Source organism: Gymnoscopelus braueri (assembly GCF_963280865.1).
Source record: "Gymnoscopelus braueri genome assembly, chromosome: 5".
In the NCBI taxonomy this organism is placed as follows: Eukaryota; Metazoa; Chordata; class Actinopteri; order Myctophiformes; family Myctophidae; genus Gymnoscopelus; species Gymnoscopelus braueri.
Window position 1 is genome coordinate 46,197,719 of NC_137606.1, and position 17,447 is coordinate 46,215,165.

Consider the following 17,447-nt stretch of genomic DNA (forward strand, 5'->3'; position numbering starts at 1 on the left):
TTTTAAATGTGTCGGCGGCCCGGAAGTGAAGTATCCCTTTAAGTGTAGCCTACCGTACATTCCTGGACATCTACATGTCTGTGCTCAGGCGTGTATATCACAGGCATTTTCATCAGGATGGGGGACAATTATTCAGCTCTTACCGAGCACACTTTTCAATACCTTCTACTGAAGAGGAAACTAGGCCTTGTGATGGTTTCAGTAACTAAAAATAGTATTCTTTGCACACTTGTATGGTGCATTTTAACCACATTGAGTATTTGCTACAAATGTAAATCTAATCTAACCACAATAATCATCTCGTATTTGCATTTCTCAAGCCGTTTGGCAGGTGCTAATTAACAAAGGGAATGCTAATTGAAAAGCAGGAAATTCAGCTTTCATTCGCTGTGTACACTTTTTATGGCAACATATTTTATTACTAAAGGTTAGGGAGAGGATTAAGTCTTATGAAGTCATAAAGCTCAAGTCTAACGTTAGTTCAACAGTGGTGAAGAACAGTGAGTTGTGGTAGTGGGTGTGGTTGGGTGCTAGGCTGCAGTGGCATTCTGGAGCACTAGGTCAGGTAGCAAACAGCAAGCCTGTTGCACCTGTATGATTGGGGCTGATCGCCTGATGTAGTGAGTGGACGGTCAGCCCTCTCTAAAGCAGTGGTTCTTGTCCAGTCACTCTAGAAGCATGCAATAGTTTAAGCACTTAAAACCCTATACTTAGTTGACTGGAATAGCCTACCCCAGGCCAGGGCTGGCCAGAGTGGGAACACTAGGGTTCATGGGGTTAAGTCATGTCTTCAGCTCAGAACCTGTGTGCCTGCATTGAAGGTGCTTTAAGTGAGAGATTTATTTCCTCTGAGAAAAGAGAAAGCATGACCGGTTTAACACACACATAGATTTCTATCATGAATCACATTCCAATGAGACGGGTTGGGAGGATATTTATACTGCTGCATGACAGCAACGAGACACAGACACACACACACACACACACACACACACATACGATACACGCAGCTCCCTGTGACTTCTACCTCTGTAAGACAACACAAACATGGCATACTCGGATCTGAGTAAGTAAACAGAACTGTATTTTATTATTATTTAATTTCATTAAAGCTGCAATCCAGAACTTATTTGAATTAATAAACCTTTATTTTATCTGTATGGTGTTATTTTTGTGCCATTTGTTTTTAAACCCTGTAGCACTTTGTGATTTGCAAAAATGTAAAGTGCGTTATTATTATTATTATTATTATTAGTATGTTAATACAGTATAACAACGATAAGAAGTGGAGTTGTTGGAGGTGGTTCCATTGAGACCCTGTAGACCCTGGTGTAGGATAGGACACCTACTGGTTGAGAAGTAGCCCTGTCTGCAGCACATGAACCCGGAGGTCTCCTCCTGCCAGGTGGTACATGTTTGGTCTCTCATGCAGGAGAGACCTGGGTTTGAATCCCAGGCGTTGCAGTTGCAATTAACTCTCTTTGTCAGGACAGGACATTACGGATTGCAGCTTTAACTTGATTGATTTATACAGCATTTCTGCTGCTTTAGATGGTGGAGGATGAAACAGTGAGAGAGACAATGGGAGAGACAGACACAGTCAGTGGATATGGATGGATGGATGGATGATAGATGGATAGATGGATAGATGGATAGATGGATAGATGGATAGATGGATGGATAGATGGATGGATAGATGGATAGATGGATAGATGGATGGATAGATGGATGGATAGATGGATAGATGGATAGATGGATAGATGGATAGATGGATAGATGGATAGATGGATGGATAGATGGATAGATGGATAGATGGATAGATGGATAGATGGATAGATCAAATCAAATCAAACTTTATTTATATAGCACATTTACAACAGCCAAAGCCGACCAAAGTGCTGAACATGGTTAAAACAAGGTAATTCAGACACACAGAAGCATCTACAAAAAATATATACACAGGGCAAAAACAAAAGAAAAACAAAGGAGAAACAAAACAATGCAGAGTTAGGACAGAACGGGATAGCTAAATACGACTAAAAGCAAGAGAGAATAAGTGGGTTTTTAGTAAGGTTTTAAAAGCCCCAATCGACTGGGCAGATCTAATGTTGAGGGGCAGCAGATTCCAGAGCCTGGGGCCAGCAGCCGCAAAAGCACGGTCACCCCTACTCCTCAAATTAGTCGTAGGAGCGACCAGCAGTAGCTTGTCCGCAGACCTCAAGGCCCTGGTTGGGATATAAGGCTCAATTATGTCAGAGAGATAGGAGGGTGACAGGCCGTGAATGGTTTTAAAAACAAATAAAAGAACCTTAAAATCAATTCTAAAATGAACAGGGAGCCAATGAAGGGTGGCGAGGACTGGGGTTATATGGTCACGTTTTTTTGTGCCGGTGAGGAGGCGGGCGGCTGCATTCTGGACCAGCTGTAGACGCCTAAGTGAAGCTTGATCAATGCCAGTATACAGAGAGTTACAGTAATCTAATCTAGAGGAGATAAAAGCATGTATGACCATCTCCAGCTGTTTTTGTGGGAGGTAGGTTTGGATGGATGGATAGATGGATGGATAGATGGATGGATAGATGGATAGATGGATAAATAGATCCAAAGGACAAGTCAAAAGAGAATTTAACATTGTGAGAACCATTTTCCTGGTCCTGGGTGAGTCAGGTGCTAATCTCGGAAAACGCTTCATCAGTGTCAAACGTTTTATATGTCAAACTGCCAAAGACGCTCATTAACACACTATTATGACTCTTGAACCGTAGGTAGTGCAATGTACAAGAAGGTGGACTTCCACTGTCAGACCAATAACTCCTCCCACCACACCAGTGACATCAGAGTTGACCAGCTGATCGTGAGGCGGGGCCAGTCATTCGTCTTGACCGTTGACCTGCTGCAACCTTATAACCCTGACGCCGACCAGCTCCGCTTTACCGTTGATACAGGTACTGTATGACCCGCCACGCCTTGTGCACTTGTAGATCTGCTTTTTTTGGTGTAGAGGGAAAAAAGGAGGGGGCCATTAAATGAAAAGATTGGACTGGACTTTGTTCGATGTGGGTATTCACTCTTCACAGTATAATATGGTATTAAAGAGCATATATCTGTGATAATGGAGACATAATTAACAATAGATGCCAAAAGATTTTTTTTTAAATTGTATTTTCATGTTAAAAGTCCCTAAAAGTCCTATATTAATGTAATTTCTTTTTTGACTTCCTGTCAAACAAAAACATAATGTGTGACTACATCAGCAGATCCGTATGAATAATCATCAGGTTCTAACCACATTCCACCAATGAGATCATGAAGTTTTCCTGTGATCCTATAGTTTACTGAGACACTGTCTCTCTGCATTTGATGTATGCTATGTGTTGTTTACCTTGCCTATTGTAAGTCACTCTGGATAAGAGTGTCTGTTAAAAGCCTCAATAGGCTCTATGCACAGCAGCAGAAAGAAATTGGGCCTCTTCCATACTTCTTTCACAGGTGTAATCAATGATACTAATGAAGGCTCTGTTCCATTTGGTGTAGCACAGTGGTTCATTAAACATTTGAATTTCAAGGACCCCCATAACTCTGAGAGTGTACAAATGGAACCAAATGGACCCGTTACACATCCGTAAGGGGACATTTGGAACCCGCTCAAGGAACAATATCAGCACCCTGACTCTGTTTGAACAGAATGGAACAGATCATTCTTTAGAATCATCACCAATTTCTTTACAATATGCTGCTATGCATAGAGCCTATATTGTAAATTGTCAACTTGTATTGTAAATCGTAGGTCCCAAGGCCTCAAAGGAGCTCGGTACGCAGGCTGTGTTTGGTATCCAAGGCCTCAAGGGATTCCATAGGACGGGCGATAAGGCGATATGGAAGGCGGAGCTTCACGAGGGTTCCGCCCTTCAGCAAGGCCGCGTGATCTTGGATGTGACCCCCCCTGCTGACGCTCCCATAGGAGAGTACGAACTGTCTGTAACCAGCGAGGGACCAAAAGTCATCATGGGCAAGCTGGTGGTGCTTTTTAACCCCTGGTGTAAAGGTACGAATGGAGGGAGGGAGACAACTTTGAACTTTAACAAATCCATAATCATCTCATTAAAGAATATTAAGAAGGAGCGCTCGGGTGGTGCAGTGGTAAAGTGCCTGCCCACCACTGTTGAGGTTGTGTGTTCAAATCCACTGTGGTGCAGTGACAACTGCTGTTGGCAGGAATCAATTGGCATAACGACTAAAAATAATAAGGTTTTATATAACTTATACATTGCTGGGTAGTAAACCTGGCCTAGTGGGGATCTGCACTTTTCTTGTTTTGTGTATAGATTGACTGGATGTTTATTGTGTTGTGTGTAGATGATTGGGTGCATCTTCCTGAGAAGGCTGAGAGACAGGAATATGTGATGAACGAACATGGAATCATCTACGGAGGAACACACAGTCACATTGTAGCTCTGGACTGGGCTTATGGACAGGTAAACATTACATTAGATTACACCAGTGACAGGTAGGGGAGACAAGGGACAAAAGTAACACACTCAATAATTCTAATTAGGAACAAGCTAGAGGGGTGAGACTTCTTGTGCACACGCTCAGTAGGGTCCTCTCTCTGCCTATGGAAGGATAGAATGATAATTTCATCTCAGCAGAAGTTTTCAACAAAAAACTGATTTTGAGGTGTAAACGTACATTTTTTAGTGTACAGTATTTTCCTTCTGCTGTCTAAAGATAAGATGTCAGCTGATTTGGTCACAAATTAGTCTTGCGTAGTCAGACAACTATTCCACAATCTCTGAATGCTATATAGAGTCTGGAACAACAACTCCCGAAATCCGAGAGAGGAGACTGGCACTTCCGTTCACGAAAATATATTTTAAAATATCTTTACATTTTACTTTTTAATTTCCATTTCTGCTAAGCAGCAAGCTAAATATACTTAGATGATTTGTATTTATATTAGGATAAATTTGCGCGACTGTAAATACGAAACGGAAGTGGGGAGGAGGCTTCACATCCGGTTTATATTCTAATTATGATCAGAGCTTCCAAGTCCCAGACTGCATGACCGGAAACATTTGAAAATTGTGGGAGGCAACAGTCTGGCCACGCGAGACTAGTCACAAATTAACATCAGCAGCCTATGCTAGTGTAGGTGTTTCTAGCTAGAATATGGGATTTTATCATGGTTGCCCCATCGGGGGCAATTGTAAAAAAGTGACCGGGGTCAATTGTAACAATGTGTTTTCAATGCAAGCAGATTTAGTAAATGAACATATTTCACTAAATGTCACTACATTTCAAAGTAAAAATACATTTAAATGAAAAAATTACATACATGTGAAAAAACTAAATTGAAAAATAAAATAATTCGAAACAAAATAATTGTAATTATGTATATAAAACATTTGTAAGTAAAAATGTTAAATTATAAAAAATACATATTACTTAGTGATGTGATTTTATTTGAGATAAAGTGTGTTAATATGACTTATTTTTACAATGTTACAATTGCCCCCAACCACTGTTACAACTGCCCCCGTCACGGGGGCAATTGTAACACTGTGACTCATTGCATTCAAATTAATATTTTAGTTTTGTCCTTATTAGTGAAAGCTTAAAATTTTTATTATTAATTAGGGCACATATATGTTTCTTATAGCAAAAGATGACTAAGATATTTCAAGTAGTCTGTGAATTATGAAGGCAAATACAAAAAGTGTTACTTTTGTCCTTGGTCTCCCCCTATGCATTACAATGGATAGACGGACGGACAGACAGACAGACAGACAGACAGACAGACAGACAGACAGACAGACAGACAGACAGACAGACAGACAGACAGACAGACAGACAGACAGACAGACAGACAGACAGACAGACAGACAGACAGATAGATAGATAGATAGATAGATAGATAGATAGATAGATAGATAGATAGATATTAAAGTGTTGATAAAATGTCATACCCTTGTTGTCTTTAATTAATAATTAATTCAATTGGCATGTGATAAACAAACTATTGCCCAACATTAGGCGTTATTTCCCCTGGTCATAATCAAGATTTATTTCAAGAACTCATGTGGCTAAAAAAAATATCGTTATTAAACTCAATATTTTGATGTGTCTCTCGCCGTCAAGTTTGAGGAAGACATGGTGGACATTTGTCTGAAGTTGTTGGACGTCAACCCCAAGTTCGGGAAAGACGCCACTGATGACACCGCCGCTCGCTGTAACCCCATCTATGTCAGCAGAGTGGTCAGTGCTATGGTAAGGCAAAGGCAAAGGCAAAGGTAAAGGCAAGGCTTATTTGTATAGTAGCCACTACTAGCCTGTAGTCCAGTGGCTCTCAACCTTTTCTGGACCAGGGCTCACTTGAAAGTCCATTGACCACATGGCAGCCGAATGGCCGTGTTAAGTGGTCAGATGGGTGGGCCCCGTACATTTTCAGAGCACGTTTATTGTAATTATCAATTAATCGGTTTTGCTCCGACTTGGTAACTAACGGAGTATACTTTAAGTTCAGATTTATCACATACTGTAGTTATGACAATGGCTGTGAGTGTGCATGTGTGTCCGAATTCTCTGCAACTGGTCACAGCCCTCATCAAGTCCATAATATGATTATTATATTATAATTGGTCCTCACTAACGCTCATTAAAAGGTACCAATTATTTTATCTACTCTGCCTGTGTCTCAGAGGAGGGCTGTGGACAGTTCGGAAACCCGCCTACCAGTTACATTATCGATGGGGAATCCAAGCTAATGCAAGAAACTACAGGCTTTCTATTCCTGGAAAGTTAACATAATGGAAGCGTTAATAACGATCGAAATAAAACATTTGAAATCTTTTCTTTTCTTTTTACCCTGCCTAACGATGATGTGACTGGTAGGCAGGCTTCTGAAGTGTCCACAGACCGAGTAGGATTTGTTTAGTTTTTTACCATTTTATCATGAGCTTTAGTGAGGACCAATTATATGAAGATAGGTTGAAAATGGGTGATATCATCCTTTAAGTGGTTAAGAGAAGTGAAAAATTATATATATATATATATATTATATATATATATATATATATATTATATATATATTTTTTAAAACGGCCTGCCTGTTTGTCTGTCGATGTATCTTATCTATTGCCAGTGGTGAAAATTAGCATACGTGCATATGTACTGTAATTGAGTACAGTTTTCTGGTAGGCACCTTTTACTTTACTTTAATATTTACATTTTCTGACTTTATACTCCAGTACATCTAAGAGGGAATAATGTACTTTTTACTCCACTAAAGTAATTACAATCAGCCCCATCTTAACCAGCTGCAACATTAAAATGAACACATATTGCACTACTAATATCCAATAATATGATTCTGAATTAGGCCATTCTACAAAATGAGTACTTTCATTTTTGATAATGCAAGTATATCTTCAAGCCAATACCTTTGTACTCAAGTAAAATTTAGAATGCAGTACTTTTACTCATAACAGGGTATTTCTACTTGTGTTAGTTACTTTTACTTAAGTAAAACGTCTGAGTACGTCTTCTACCATTGTGTATTATTTGTGCAGATCAACTGTAATGATGACAGAGGAGTGCTGGCCGGCTCTTGGGGTGACTATCCTGACGGCGTCTTGCCCAGTTCCTGGAGCGGAAGTGTCGAAATCCTGCAAAAATGGCACAAATCTGACTGTCAGGCGGTGAAGTACGGGCAGTGCTTTGTGTTCGCCGGGGTGATGTGTACAGGTAAGGAACCCAAGTTAATGTGAGCTCCAGTGCTACTGTTCTGGTTGTCATTAATGTTCACAAAATGTTCGTCTTTTCTTTGTTTTGTCGCATTTCTAAGCCAATAATTTGATGACCGGCATAGTCTCCAGTAGGAGACTTGCGGAGTCTCCTACATACTAGCTCTGACTGCGTGTTAAACCGGTTCTGTAAAAGTTAACAGTTCCAACAAAAGACAGACCCCCCTTTTGAAAGTAAGATAATAACCATGGATGGAGCTCTAGGTTAACGCAGGAGTTCCCAAACCTTTCCATGGACACAGACCTCCAAATAGTCAAAGGGTCTGGCTGCAAACCTCCATGGCGAAATGGCTTTTAAAGAAAAGCAAAAATAATTCTCACAATGAAGCTCACAACAACGTGTCGCGATGCATGCATTGTGAGCTGATACATTATTATCACTATAATAAAGTGTTAAATAGCTCTATATTCTGATATAATCATCATTAGAGTGTTTGTTCAGTAACGGGGGTCTCCCCGTCTCTCCAGCTCTTACTAGTAAATAGAAAATACATCACTATCAGTTCGGGATAACAGGGCTCAGCGCTTGTTCAGTACCAAATAAGTCATGCTTTAGGGCCGGAGCAATCGATTATTTTCTTAGTCGATTACTTCTTTGATTAATCAAATAATTGTGAATTGAGTCGTTTTTGTGACATCCGCCGTCCATCGTCCACCCACAAGGCAATTTAATATAAGATTCAAGTGTGTGTAGATGTGATATACTGTGTGTGTGTGTGTGTGTGTGTGTGTGTGTGTGTGTGTGTTTTCCAGTTTTGAGGTGCTTGGGAATTCCATGCCGTGTTGTCACCAACTTCAAGTCAGCTCACGACACGGACGGCAGCCTGACCATCGACGTGTTCAGCGCAGACTATGGAGTCCAGCTTCCCAAAAAGGAATCCATTTGGTGAGTGAAACTCAGTTCATACTCTCCTCGCACGACGGTGCTTGCCGACAAGAACTGGCCCTGACACACTGAGAGAAGCAGACACACTTGACCTAGTTTTGTTGACCATGCAGACTTATCCTGGTCATTTGTTCTCATGTTTTGGTTAGATAGGCTTGTTTTTTTTAAATGGTTAAAATGTAATTTAGATAGCATGTTATTTAGACAGATGCTAAGTTCATTGTTAACCTGGTATCCTATAGTTCAATGTAGCCTACATATTATTTTGACAGTATATTGTTTAGTCTGATGCCTGGTTTACCTGTGATCCTTTACTGAGGCTGCACTGTCGCTCTGCATTTGATGTATGTCTTTACCTTGCTTGTTGTAAATCACTCTGAATAAGAGCGTCTACTAAATACCTAAATTGTATTTGCGCGTCATCAAATGCACCCATTGTTTACAACGGATGCAGCTACACTGAAGGCATCAAGAGGATGTGTCAAAACCCGTTGACGACACGTCTTTCAGAGCTCGGTTCTATTTTGGAGCGTTGACGTATGGCAGAGAGAGAGAGGAGTGAATGGAACAACAGAACACAGTGTGGACTCTCAGCGTGCTGCACGCACACACACTGAGAGTTAAAAACACGCTGAGAAAATAAACAGTAGCACTCTCTCGTCTATATTAAAAACATTTAAACGCATCCCAATGACCCTAATTAAATGACGTTAAGTACAAGCACACGCAAGCACATACAGTAAGTACATGCACGCTGCGCGTGCATGTACTTACTGTATGTGCTATGCAACCCTCACATCTAGAGCACCATGAGCACAGTCATAGTGACAGCGTTATATCAGAGTACCCATTGTACCCGTCTACCCGTGTCCCCTTTTGTGCCCATATACAGTATGGAGATCTCTGTATCTGTCTGTCTACCTGTATCCCTTTTATGCCCATATATGGAGATCTCTATCTGTCAGCCGTTGTCCTTTTTATGCCCATGCAAGCCTTTTCTGTTATTTGTGGACTTTACTGCCATCCTCTTGCACCTGGCTTTAACTTTGGTAAGTCTTGCGTTTAGAGCGCAAACCTTTCTACCTTACTGTTGTTTGTGTCATGCAGGGAATTCCATGTGTGGGTGGAGGCCTGGATGAGACGGCCAGACCTGAAGGAGGATGGAAGCTACAATGGCTGGCAGGTTCTGGACGCAACCCCACAGGAGAAGAGCGATGGTACTTGTCTCTGCAAGCAGTGGTTATCAATCTTTATGGCATAGCAACTGGGGGTCCTTGAAATAAATAAAAAAGTTTGAGAACCAGTGGAATGGACTAACATGAGTTTGTTCTCCTCTCCTGCAGGTGTGTTCTGCCTTGGTCCAGCTCCAGTCACATCGATCCGTGAAGGACACACCGACCAGAAATACGATGTTCCGTTTGTCTTTGCTGAGGTCAACGCTGACGTCATTGACTGGAAGGTTAGTACCTGCTGGACAGGAAAGGAACTGTGTTCAGGGGAAGGTCCTCAAAGTGGGGCCTTTAGGGCTATAGGGGGTCCCCAGCTAAATTTGAAAATACAACATCAACATCAGTTTGGACCCTGTATACATCAGCTACTGTACTTGAGCTGAAAATAGACGATCTACAACCACTTAACCACTTAAGCCCTAATTGTACTGTATATACTTCTTTGTATGACAAATAGCACTAGATTAATCTCCGGAGTCAGATAGCTGCCTCTGAAATCACATAAATAGCAACAGTCTGATACTGAATCCCCGGAACTCTGCAGTCCTTTGGTTTCACCCAAACATCGATAATACTGTTCTGACCGGACACCCTTAAGTGATTTCAACACCTATTGAACTAGCACCAAACATGAATCACTGCAAGCCTGCATGACTGTATTTCCCCAGCTAAACAGGCGGAGGGAATACTGATCCAGACAAACTTGAACCATTTACTGCTGACTCTCACCGACTTTAAAAAGGAACCAGGATTTGGGCACTTTAATCGAGAAGGGCTTTATTAGCTGAATGGTTAAATGATTAGCAGGCTGGTAGCTATTATGGTGATGAAGTCGTCGGGTTGAGGATGATGATGATGATGCTGGCTGGGCACTGGGCATTGTCCCAGAGAAGATGAAGAATAACGGCGAGTGGGTTGACGTCACTCGTGATTTCACGGGGGCGTGTAAGGAACTGAACTTTGGCGAGTTGCTTCATGACAAACTGTTTGGCCTGTTCGAGGCTATGTCGGCCGTCGAGATGATGAATCCGAAGATGGATTCCGGAATGTTTCAGATTCATGTGCTAGGGTTCATGTGGTTAAGTGTTTTGTAGCTGCGTTTATGTTATTATTATTATTATTATTATTATTATTATTATAAGTATTATTATTGCTATTATCATCATCATTATCATTATCATTCATAATATTATTATTACAATTATGTGTTTTTTTTGGTATACTGCTAGGTTATGGCCGATGGTTCAAAGAAGATAATCTCTTCTGACACTAAGAGAGTTGGTCAAAACATCTCCACCAAGTCTGTGGGCTCCAACAAGAGGATGGATATCACAGACAGCTACAAACACAGAGAGGGTGAATATATTATGTGCACGCACGCGCGCATATAAATGAGGACACGCACACGCATGTCCAGCCAAATGCATATACATCAGTGGTGGATAATGAAGTACATTTACTTGAGTGCTGTACTTAAGTACTTTGTTTTCGTGAAAATTGCCCATCTACAGGCTCACAATGCGTTTCATCGCAGCACGTTGTGAGCTTGTAGATTTTAGGATACTTTTTAAGATTTCTGAAGATTTGGGGGGAAATGTCTGAATATCAATACAGCAATGCATTGATTTTAAAAAGAAAAAAATTAATTACTCTGTAATTTGTACCTTTGAATACTTCAGTATTTTTGAAAGCAAGTTCTCCAGTACTTAAACTCCAGTATCATCCCATATTTTCTTTTCTGAAATGACACCTCTGCTCCTAACAGGTACCGACGAGGAGAGAAGTGCCTTTAAACACGCCCTCGCCAGAGTGGGACGACCCACAAATGGAACAAATGGAACAAATGGAACAAATGGAACAAATGGTGTCCATGCTCCCAAGGTCATTTCAATGAACATCGAGGAGGTACTTACTTGAGGACAATAGATGTATGATGGCTGCACAAGCTCACAATGCGTGTTGTGTGAGCTTGTAGATCAGCTATAATTGGGGGGATTTTTGTATTAAAAGATTGTGAAATGGGAGTACTTTTACTTTGGCACTCTATAAGTATATATTTTGATGCCAATACTTTTGTTCTTTTATGCAAGTAACATTTTGAGAGTATTCTATATTGTGGTATTGGTACTATTGGTACTTGGTTAGAAAAGTAAAGAAGATCTGAATACTTCTTATAGCACTGGTTTTGTATTATTCTAGGTGTCCAGGCCCGTCAACGGTCAGGACATCAGTTTGAAGCTGCAGATGAGCATTAAGGACCAGGCAGCCAGGCGTTTCTCTGTTAACATCAGTACCCAGGTCATGAGGCACAACGGTGTACCTTCTGCTAACGTCTGCACCAAGCTGAACGATGTCACTCTACAGCCTGGACGAGGTAAACTAGTCTGTCCCTACGGTCAGGTCATTAACAAACAGCTGAGTAGAGAGGTATTCAGTGTTGATTTTGACGACAACTTTTGATTTAGTTTTAGTCATGGTCTTTTGAATAAAATTCCAATTAGTTTTGTCATATTTTAGCCATCTGAAATGTTTTAGTTTTTGTCTAGTTTCAGTCGACTAAATATCATAAGATTTTAGTCGACTAAATCTACAGTTGATTTAGTCGACAACAATGTATTTTGGCAGTGCCTTGATGGTGTCGTAATGCCTGATTTTACACTTTACACGTTGCATGCTGAAAATATCAAATCTACAAGCTCACAACGCGAGCTTGTAGATCTGCTATTTTCAGAGCACAACACCTGAGCGCAACCAAGCATAAAATTACTTGTGTTTTAGTTCTTTTGGATCTCTTCTCCACTCGTCTCTCCCTAACATTTTAGTCTAGTTTTTATTTGTTGACGAAATTGTCAATATACTTATATATATATAATATCTTAGTTTTAGTCATCGTAGCTTAGTTTTTGTGAGTGAAAAAAGGTAGTCGACGAACATTTTTCGTCATAGTCGACGAAATCAACACTGGAGGTATCACAGGTCGGAGCCCAGGCCCCAGTCCACACGCAATCACTTCTTGTTAACCACCTTCATTCACTCCTCTGATTGGCTGAGGCTGCTGCTGCATGCAGCGTGGGTAGTTTGGGTTGGTAAAATGTCATTGGACAGGCTACACAAGCGGCCACAACTCCAATTAAAAACCAATGGGCCTGTGCAATGTTCATAGTTGTGCAAACGATTTAATTTAAATTGTTGCTTTTAAATAGTGAAAATAGCAGATTTACAAGCTCAAAACGTGTTGCGATTGTGAGCTTGTCAATCTTGCTACTTTTCTGCGATACTGTGGTGCAACCAAGGGGCCAGCTTGAGAGTTGTACATTGAGTCTAATAAGGAAGTGAGTTCAAGTCACAGTTCATATGAATGGCCTGTAGTTTCGCTGTTTTACCCCTGCTGGTGTCAGAAAGATTTTTTTTCCAATGCAAGCTGATGGGTTTTGGACAAACTTTAGACTTGATTTTCTTACCTTAATAAACTTTGTCATATATACTATATGCTTCCAGTCGCTAGTTTAAAGTCTTCTTTCAATCATCATGATATGCGTTTTGGTAAATTATGGTCCCATTTATTTTAAAATTGACGATAAAGTAGGGTATGCTCTAGGAGGGGTGGGATGATTTGATTGACAAGCTACACGACCAATAGCATTCATTCCCCGCCACCGCTCTTGACTGACAAGCTACCCAACCAATAGCATTCATTTAGGGATTGATTTCCGGTTCCTATTTTTGGTTTTTTTTTCGGTTTTTGTATGTGTTAAAGATGGCGGATTTCAAATAGCAGAAAAATCGGCTTGAAAAAAATATATTCTGATTTTTTCATTTGTCAATATATATGATCAATTATTCGATGGAATCAAAAAAGTAATTGATAATTAATCACTAAGAAAATTATTTCTTGTTGCAGGCCTAAATGCTAAAGCAACATAACTGCAGTTGTTCTCAACAGCAGTTTTAATTTCAAGGATTCCCAGTTTGATATGCATGAGGCCCCCATTTGATACCATTTTGTATCTCTGGGATCCTACTCTGCACTGCAGTCCAAGGTGTTCATCCAAACATATATTTAGACGGGTGATGGATCACACGCTGGAGAGAGGAAAAAGATCTGCACACCGTCTTAATGCTCCCAAAATATTTTAAAGTGCCAAAACGCCAAAACAAACAACGTTTCGGCCTCTGCGGCCTTCGTCAGCTAACCTGACGAAGAATGCAGAGCCGCTTTATAAATACAAAGATGTTGGGGGCATTAACACGGTGTGCAGATCTTTTTCCTCTCCAATCCTAATCTACACTCACTGTAAAATCCTCATTGTTAATTTAACTCAAGTACTAGTGTCCGGGTAGCTCAGACGGTAGAGCAGCTCGCCTTTCGACCACAAGGTCATGGGTTCGATGGCCACCGCCAACTCAGCGTATGCGTAGCGCGGCTTGGGTGTGGCAAGTCGTGCGGTAAGTACTGGGAGCTGATGGTATGTGTTGCACTGTGTGTGAAAAGGGGATAGACTCCCGGCTGATGCCGTCAATAAGCCTCTCCGACCCACTTACTTACTTTTATACACTGTCAGAGTTATAGACTCGTAACTGTCCATTTGGGACCAGGGGGTCCCTGGGGGTATTTTTTACAAGGACATATGCAACACCACAGGGAATGTGACCACAGGGAATAATGCAAACTTGAATTTGTTTGTCCAGTTTCTGTCTCTATCAGAGTTGAGCCCAAATTATACTTTGTCAAGTTTTCAGTCCCCCCCCCCCCCAATCAAGGGCCTTCTCTCTCTCTCTCTCTCTCTCTCTCTCTCTCTCTCTCTCTCTCTCTCTCTCTCTCTCTCTCTCTCTCTGCGCTAGTATTACTATCCATCGCACCGGCACTTTTAATTAATTATTAATGCACTGAACTCAGGGAAATGGATTAAATAAATGAACTGTAAGAACGTTTGTTTGTCAATTATTGGAGTGTTAACTGACAGTTTTTCAAACTGCCCCTCTCTCTCACTCTCTCTCTCTCTCTCTCTCTCTCTATGTCTCTCTCTCTCTCTCTCTCTCTCTCTCTCTCTCTCTCTCTCTCTCTCTCTCTCTCTCTCTGCAGACATGTCCATCCCCATCCTGCTTCGAGCCTCAGCGTTCAGGGGACTGAACGGTGACAGTGTGAAGGTGTCAGTCATGGCCACAGACAAAGAACAGCCAGATGCCATCTACCTGACAGAGGCAGACATCACACTGGAAACCCCTCGTATCTCTATTACTGTTAGTACTACATTAGTTACTACTACTAAAACTGCCACTAATCAGTGGTGGACAAAGTATATACAAAGTAAAGTAAATACTCAAGCATTCAAAAGTACAAATTATGAAGTACATTTTCAGAAATTGTCAGACATTTTCAAAAATAGTGAAAATAGTAGATCTGTCAGCTTGCAGATTGTATCTGATGTAAAGTATATGGGGTTAGAGTGGTTCAACTGATTTTTATTCTATATTAACACATTTGGCTGGGGAAGCCCCTCAAGGACCCCTGGGTACCTGATCTACAGAGTCTTGTTGCTGTCGGGCAGAAACCTTGTATCTCCATATTTCAACTTTTCACACATTTTGGACATACAAGGTTTCCACCCGACAGCGCCGAGATGTTGCACTGAAAGACACTACTGTACCTACATTACCATCTCTTTGTTTTGTATTTGCAGCACAGGTGGGCGGGGCACAAGGCCTGTTTTTTGAATATTCATGGTCCAGAATTTCTCAATGTGTTGATGTGCTTCCAGTTTTATTCTACTGTTTTTGTGGGAAAGAGCGTTGTTTGGCATGTTGCTGCATGTTTGTGGCTACGGGGGTGTAGGGTGTGCATTCAGGACGTATTGTAATGTGCAGTGACTCAAAACCTACAAGCACCAAACACACACACACACGCACACACACACACACACACACACACACACACACACACACACACACACACACACACACACACACACACACACACACACACACACACACACACACACACACACACACACACACACACACACATTAACCACTTGAACCTGTGTGTGTGTGTGTGTGTGTGTGTGTGTGTGTGTGTGTGTGTGTGTGTGTGTGTGTGTGTGTGTGTGTGTGTTTGTAGGTTCCAGAGGTGGGCCAGCAGCACAGAGAGCTGTCAGTGGAGGTTGTGTTTAAAAACCCACTTGATGAGGAGCTGAGGAACTGCTCTCTGACTATCACTGGCAGTGGACTGGTCAAAGATGCCATTAAGGCCAGGTCAGTGTGTGTGTGTGTGTGTGTGTGTGTGTGTGTGTGTGTGTGTGTGTGTGTGTGTGTGTGTGCGTGCGTGCGTGCCTGCGTGTGCATATAGCATTTTTGATTATAACTATTAACTGAAAACCAACCATATGGGTTAACTGTCTGCATTCTATCCACTGATGTGTATGACCTTATCGTTGATCAATTCGATTCACACTGTGTGTGTGTGTGCGTGCGTGTGTGCGTATCTCCATTTATGAAAATGTATGTGTTGTGTTGTTGTATGTGCAGATTAGCAGAGTTGGGTCCACATCGCCAGGTGAGCTTCAAGTTCACCATCCTTCCCTACAAGCAAGGAGTGAAGACTCTGCTGGTGGACTTTGACTGTTCCAGCTTCAGACACATCAAAGGAAGCTGCACCGTCCGCATTCTACCAGACACACTCCTGGGGAGTATGTCTTCTACCACTGTGTACACACGTCTTGACTGAGTCATCCACCTTCTACCACTCACACTCTGAGGATGTAATCTATCCTTCTTCAGTCTGGGACAGTGGTTCACTACATGGGTTTTACAATTTTTAGCTCTGGGACAGCAATCTAAGAACATTCTTATTGTTATACATGATTTGGTGTGGTATGGTCTAAATGACAAAAATAATAGAATAGTTTTTTTTATATATATCTTGCATATCCAAAGGAATCACCTGATTCACTTAAATAACTTTATCACAAAATGCTGACAAGCTTTCAGTGGACATTTCTCATACTGCCAGTGAAAAAAGAAATAACCTTAAGACGTGCGATGTCAAATATAGCCTATATACTCACCCCACTGAGAGCAGTCGGTAGCTCTGTCTGAACAGGCTGGCAGAGGGAGAGTAGCGCCCAGGATTACAGCTTAGGCAATTGGCACTGGGTGAAAAAAGTCCTGGTTGGTTGTATGTCTGAACTGCAATGGTGTTTAACAGTATTACAAGCTTCTTATAACCCATCATTTCCTAGCTTTGTGTAAGTCCAGCATTTATTTGAACCAGTAAACAGATGCAAACCTGCTCTTACAAGTTTGAGATCAACCAGCAGGTGGTGCTATACTGCCATCTTGTGAACCAACCCAGTGGTCTGTGATGCTAGTTCAGAAGTTGCTTTTGGGTTTTATTAAAGATGAAAGATTGCATCAAATCATTTGTGTCAATCATAAAATGTCTAGACGCTTACTGTATATAAAGGCTTCATGGCTGATTCATTTATGGCTTTTAACCTCTACGGGGGCCTCTCACGGGTCACAAAGGTCAGA

General features: G+C 41.3%; 1 protein-coding gene across 1 annotated transcript; it reads left to right on the forward strand.

The window, feature by feature from the left end:
• Positions 1–979: 979 nt before the first annotated feature.
• LOC308085942 (protein-glutamine gamma-glutamyltransferase 2-like) lies at positions 980–16,641 on the forward strand (the record flags this gene model as incomplete). The annotated part of the gene is made up of 15 exons (XM_080429257.1): positions 980–1,066; positions 2,766–2,945; positions 3,788–4,045; positions 4,357–4,475; positions 6,139–6,267; positions 7,569–7,743; positions 8,556–8,688; positions 9,796–9,905; positions 10,032–10,147; positions 11,147–11,273; positions 11,683–11,822; positions 12,117–12,291; positions 15,001–15,158; positions 16,036–16,169; positions 16,443–16,641. Exons 1-15 carry the CDS (start codon positions 1,048–1,050, stop codon positions 16,639–16,641), a joined length of 2,172 nt encoding a protein of 723 aa, XP_080285383.1. The 5' UTR covers positions 980–1,047.
• Between the last annotated feature and the right edge of the window lie 806 nt (positions 16,642–17,447).